The 6,768-nt window shown below is 37.8% G+C and overlaps 1 protein-coding gene across 1 annotated transcript; it reads left to right on the top strand.

Moving 5' to 3' along the window:
• The first annotated feature begins 1,552 nt into the window (after positions 1-1,552).
• Positions 1,553-3,011, top strand: LOC133852864 (uncharacterized). The gene has a single exon (XM_062289558.1). The coding sequence runs from the start codon at positions 1,662-1,664 to the stop codon at positions 2,967-2,969; it is 1,308 nt and encodes a 435-aa protein (XP_062145542.1). The 5' UTR covers positions 1,553-1,661; the 3' UTR covers positions 2,970-3,011.
• Positions 3,012-6,768: the final 3,757 nt, after the last annotated feature.

Here is a 6,768-nt window from a genome sequence, read left to right as displayed (position 1 = left end):
CCACAATAACTTAATGCCCTTAATTTTTTCCTAAACCATTAAAATATTATGTTTTTAACTTTTACTTTAGAAGGAGAAAATATGTGAGAGGTGAGAGAATCGAGTTTATGATTATAATATTGATTAGGAATGCTACAGTGCTTCCCAATGCGTTGGGAACCTGTAGGGAATCTGTTGTAGGTACTTTTTTGTATTTTTTTTTTTTTTACATTTTCTCTATATTTAGGGAAGGGAACCACCTATAGGGTATTTACTACTAGTGCTCTTAGGGTGGCCAATTACCACTAAGGAATGTTTTTCAGTTTTTTTTTTTATTTTTTTATTGTTATTGTTATTGTTATTGTTATGTTGTTATATATATCTTGAGTGTTTTAGTAATTTTGGTACAATGAAGTGAGAGCATATGTGTTGCAGAATGCAGGCCGGCTCAATACATTTTGAGACCAAAGATGACAATTTTAATCAATGCATTTTCTTTATTTTTAAACATTAATTAAATAATATTTATTTTAAAATTAATAGAGAAAATTTTACTTATAACCACTTTTTTTTTTTGACATGTCCACACAAGAGGGGGATTCGAACTAGTGACCTTCGCTTCATGAGGCGTGGTTCCCAGCTGATTGAGCTACCCCTTGGGGACTTATAACTACTGATCTTTCATCATTTTTGCAATTAAGTATTCAAACTTTAAAAAATGTCAATTTAGAGTATCCATCTTTTAATTTCAACCATCTGTTAATTTTTTTTTCGCTAAATCCTATCAATTCTCAAAATACCATTGTTTCCTTTTTTTTTTTTTTTTAAACAATGAGTACTTCAAAGACTAATGAGCAGTGCTGCGTCGACAAAGTAAAATAAAAATATGGTGAGGTTTGGAGGAAAAATTTGTGCCAAGAACATGTAAATTAGTAAATGCACTAGTTCACGCATACAAATACTATTGGCCGGATTAGAGAAAGAAGAAATCAAAACATAAGATGAAGAGATAAGATTATATATTAAGGGAGAAGTCTGCAATCTACCACGTCATGTCCCTTTTTGGTAAACGCTAAATATCTACCGTCCCCTCTCCCCTATTTTAATATAAAAAAAATTGATTTCAATTAAAAAAAAAAACAACAGAAAAATGTATTTTTATTTTTAAAATTAATTTTTTTATATTAAAAGAGAGAGAGGACAGTTAAACATCCTCTTTCTATCAATTCTTGAAATTAAAACTTCAACAACAACAACATAGAATTGATAGGGAGAGGACGGTTATTTTAATATAAAAAATTAATTTTAAAAATAAAAATACACTTATTTATTTATTTTTTAATTAAAATTAAATTTTTTATATTAAAATGGGAGAAGTCCCTCTCTTTCAATTCTCACGACCAACAACAATAAATGATTGGTCCATTCATCTTTAATATTTATTTTATTGCTAATATACATATATTAATTAATTTCCTAAATAATCATCTTTGAATACGTCACCCATGGCGGTACGGTCTATAATATTGTCGAGATTTTTGACTTTTACTCAACGCATACTTTGCAAGTTAGCCATTATCTCTGAGTCTTTCTTCTGGCGGCCATGAAATTTCCTCTGGAGGTGTATTTCTTCTCCATGCATGTAACTTCTTGTTTCAGCTTGCAACTCTCGTGATCGATAGATGGTCAAAAAGTCTATAACGAAGATGTTTGTTTACCGTAGCCGTACCAAATTGTCTATCTTAATCTCTGCCGTCACGCTCGCTGCCGTGATCCTTATGATCTACAGTACAGACAGTATCAACTACGAGATTTCCGCACGGTCTCTTGCGTTTGATGATCGCAGAGAAATTCCCAAGGTGTTACGTGATCACGAAAGAACTGATCATGGACCGTTGAGATCAAGTGTCGGTCACGTACATGTACAGCTGCGTTCCATGCAAGAAGAGAGTGATCATGATCATGATCATGAAGTTGACGATGAGAATTGGAATCTTCTAGTTCCTCCCGTCAATGTCCGAGAAGGAGAAAGAATTGCTTGGTTGCGGCAACAGCTGCCAAAGTTTGAGATATTCAAGTCAAACAACATTACGCGGCTGTTTCACGGTCGGGTTCTGGAGTTTTTCAACCGCGACTGCGAGGTACGGTTCTTCATGACGTGGATTTCACCGGCGGGGTCATTCGGACGGAGAGAGTTCTTGGCGATGGAGAGCCTTTTCAAGGCTCACCCACGTGGGTGTTTAATGATTCTCTCGAGAAGTATGGACTCTAGACGAGGGAACAGGATACTGAAACCGTTACATGACAGAGGGTTCAAAGTTAACGCCGTGACACCGGACTTGCCATTTCTGTTCAAGAACACGCCGGCAAAAGCTTGGTTTAACGAGATGAAGAGAGGGAAGAAGGATCCTGGCGAGATCCCATTAGCCCAGAATCTATCTAATTTGTTGAGGCTTGCAGTTCTGTACAAGTATGGAGGTGTTTACATGGATACAGATTTTATACTTTTAAAGCCTTTGTCGGGGATGAGGAACTCAATCGGAGCACAGAGCATGGATATGGAGTCGAAGAGCTGGACGAGGTTAAACAATGCAGTTCTTGTCTTTGACATGAATCATCCGCTTCTGCTCAGATTCATGGAGGAATTTGCGAGGACTTTTGATGGAAACAAGTGGGGTCATAACGGTCCATATCTGGTTTCCAGGGTGGTTGAGAGAGTCGGAAAGAGACCTGGTTATCACTTCGTCGTCTTGCCGCCGATGGCCTTCTACCCGGTGGATTGGAATAAGATCGGCAGGCTTTTCAAGAAGCCGAAAAACCGGGCAGAGTCAAGATGGGTAAATGGCAAGCTGCTTCAGCTAAGCGGGGAGACTTATGGGATACACCTCTGGAACAGGCAAACAAGCAGATTAATAATCGAAGAGGGAAGCGTCATGGGAAGATTAATCTCAGATCACTGTGTCATTTGCAAACAGATATACAGTTCTTGATGAAAATTAAGTTATAAACTTCTTCAATTTTCTTGGTTGGTATATATTTCTTGAATTAGCTCTGTTCACGGGCTGTGGATTTTCCTTTATTTATAATTTTTGTTTTAATTGAGTATGAAAAAAAAAATTACACTACTAATATAAGAGAATGATTTATAAGCAAGACCCACAAATTTAGTTACCCCATTCAGGCAATTGTTTGAATGATTTATAAGTGAGATACACAAAGGTACCATATTCAGGCAATTGCTGACGAAAAGATGACCCGTGATGCTCATAAACTCATCCATTTCCCGCTTATTAACCGATGTGGGAGTAGCCCATTTTTTTTTTCCTTCTAAAAATTTGGGTGAGAATGAAAGACAAACTAGTTTACTAACTAGTCACATTTCTATCTCTCTTTTATTACTAGAAGACAAAATAAGACTTATAGAAGAGAAGAGAAAAGAGAGAAGAGCAGAGGAAATATTCTTCACTTTTTCTTATATTTTAAAACACCTTACAAAGCCCATATATATAGGCATACAAAACACAAATGACTAAAGCTTTTTTTACTTCTTCTTTATTACAATAAATTAACACCAATAACTCTTCTAATTTAAGACTTCAGTTGAAGAGAACTTAAGACATCAATAAACTAAATGCCTTTATTAAAAAATCTCCTAACTAGCTTCTTTATTAAATATCCTTCTTACATTTTGGATTTGTTGAGTTTCCAACATGCCCCCTCAAACCAAAACTGTCCTCATGCCAAGCATGTCTCTTAGCCTCATGAAAATTGCACCTGATAATGGCTTAGTAAATATATCTGCTACTTGTTCAGTGGTGTGGCAATATTGGAGCTCTATTGTCTTCCGCTTCACATGATCTCTAAGAAAGTGGAACCTAGTGTCAATATGTTTGCTCCTCCCATGCTGTACTGGATTCTTAGCTAGCTTTATTGCTGATTGGTTATCTACATAAATCATAGTTGGTTCTTCTTGTGGATGTTCTAGTTCCTTCAAGAGATTTCTTAGCCGTATAGCTTCACAAACAGTAGATGAAGCCGCCACATACTTCGCTTCACAAGTAGACAAGGCTACAATTGCTTGTTTCTTGGATGTCCAAAAAACTGCTGTAGAACTAAAATAGAACACATAGCCAGTAGTACTTTGCCTCTCATCTTGGTCACATCCCCAATTACTGTTTGAGTAACCAACTAATTTTGCTTCATCACCATAAGCATCGAATAAACCAAGATTCATAGTACCTTTGATGTATCTTAGAATCCTTTTTGCAACTAACCAATGAGTCTGCATTGGTTTCTCCATGTATCGACTCACAAGTCCAACTCCATAAACAATATCTGGTCTTGTAATCGTCAAGTATCTCAGACTTCCAACCAAACTCTTATAAAGAGTTGGTTCAATAACTCGATCATCTCCTTCTTTTGACAACTTTATGCTTGTTTCAACTGGGGTACTCACAGAGTTGCAGCTTTCCATCTTGAATTTTTCTAATATCTCATTCGTGTACTTCTTTTGAGATATGAAAATTTCATCATGTTGTTGCTTCACTTCAATGCCAAGGAAGTAGGACATCAACCCGTTGTCTGTCATCTCAAACTCCCTAAACATTGATTGCTTCAATTCCTTGAACATTTCACTACTATTTCCAGTGTATAACAGATTGTCAACATATAGGCAAATAATTAGAAATTTACCTCGATGGTTTTTCTTCATATAAACAGCATGCTCATATGGACATTTGGTGAAGCCATTCTGATGAAGGTAACCATCAATGCGTGCATTCCAAGCTCTTGGTGCCTGCTTTAAGCCATATAACGCCTTTTTAAGGCGGTACACCTTGCTTTATTCTCCTTCCATTATGAAGCCTTTCGATTGTTGTACGTATACTTCTTCTTCAAGGATGCCTTTGAGAAAGGCTGACTTGACATCAAGTTGGTATATCTTCCAGTTATGATGAGCGGTAGGTGCGATCAATAGTCTCAATGTGTCAAGTCTCGCAACTGGTGCAAAGACCTCTTCATAGTCGATGCCGTACCTTTGTTTGTAGCCTTTAGCTACTAGTCTTGCCTTGTATCGAGAAACTTCACCTTCTACAGTGCATTTGATCTTGTATACCCACTTGACACCAATAGCCTTTTGGTTTAATGGGAGTGTTGTCAACTCCCAAGTGTCATTCTTTTGAATAGCATGTATCTCCTCCTCCATTGCGGATCTCCAACAATCTTCTTCAACAGCTTCTTGAAAGGTAAGAGGCTCATGATCAGCATATAGGCAGAAAAGATTAGTCTCTCATTCTTCAGTTTGCTCATAGATTTCCTTAAGACTTCCTATCTTACTTTGATTTGTGGAAGATCTGCTACTGCTACCTCCCATAGAAGGTGTAGAGTCTCTATGTGCTGCGGACGGTGTGGTAGGCTGAGAAGATGGTGGGGTACTTGGTGGAGCTTCTGTTGAGAGCTCTTCAGGCTCCTCCAACACTTGTTGTTCTTTGGCCTTGTCTTCATCTCTCCAGCTCCACACACTTTCTTCATCAAATATAACGTCTCTACTAACCACTAATTTTTTTGTTAGTGGGTTGTAGAGCTTGTACGCCTTCGACTCTTCGCTATATCCGAGGAACATACATTTCTCACCACGATCATTAAGCTTCTTCCTCTTGGATTTGGGAACTTGAGAATATGCAAGACACCCAAAGATTCTAAGGTGTGCAACACTTGGCTTATAACCGCTTCACGCCTCTTGAGGTGTCATATTCTTGACACTTTTGGTAGGACATCGATTGAGTAGATAAGTTGAGCATGCCACAGCTTCTGCCCAAAATTGTTTAGGCAGTCCTTTCTCCTTGAGCATGGTTCTGGTCATATTGAGAATGGTACGATTCTTCCTTTCTGCAATCCCGTTTTGTTGTTGTGTGTAAGCAGCAGTAAACTGATGCTTTATTCCTTGTTCTCTGCAATACTTGTAAAATTCTTTTGAGGTGTATTCACCACCTCGATCTGAGTGGAGAGTTACGAGCTTGTGACCACTTTGATTTTCAACAAGAGCTTTAAAGTTCTTGAATACAGTAAAGACAGCTAACTTTTCTTTAAGAAAATAAACCCAAAGTTTTCTGCTAAAGTCATCAATAAAGGTAATAAAGTATCTATTACCTCCTAATGACATGGGCTCTATTGGTCCACATATGTCAGTATGAACCAGTTGCAATGGTGACGATGCTCTCCAAGATTTGCCGCTGGGAAAAGGAAGTCATGCCTGCTTGCCAAGTATGCATTCTTCACAAACATTGCTCGGTGGCTTGATCACTGGTAACCCATGTACCATGCCAGATGATGATAGTAGCTTTAGGCCACTGAAATGTAGATGACCAAACCGAAGATGCTACTTCCATGTCTCACTTTCTTTGAGTCCATAGAAGCACTTCTCGAATTTTATGTTAAGAGTAACGGGAACATGCGATTATTAGCCATTGGAACATGAGCCACAATTCCTCTATGTGTATCTCTCAAAATGAGAGAGTAGTTCTCCATATGTATGGTGTATCCCTTCTCGAGCAGCTGCCCAATGCTAAGAATATTGCTTTTCATGTTAGGCACATAATAAACATCAGAAATGTACCCTTTCTTACCATCATTTTGACAGATTTTTATCTTCCCTTTGCCTTCAACTGATAGTTTGGAGGAGTCCCCCAAGTTCACATTTTTGTGAACTCCTTCTAAGAGTTCCACGAATAGATCTTTCTTCCCACACATGTGATTACTTGCTCCAGAATCGAGGTACCAAACCTCATCTAT

The sequence above is a fragment of the Alnus glutinosa genome, chromosome 1 (genome assembly GCF_958979055.1).
Source record: "Alnus glutinosa chromosome 1, dhAlnGlut1.1, whole genome shotgun sequence".
Classification (NCBI taxonomy): domain Eukaryota; kingdom Viridiplantae; phylum Streptophyta; class Magnoliopsida; order Fagales; family Betulaceae; genus Alnus; species Alnus glutinosa.
Note: the sequence above shows the minus strand (reverse complement) of the source record. Positions and strands in the feature narration are given on the sequence as shown.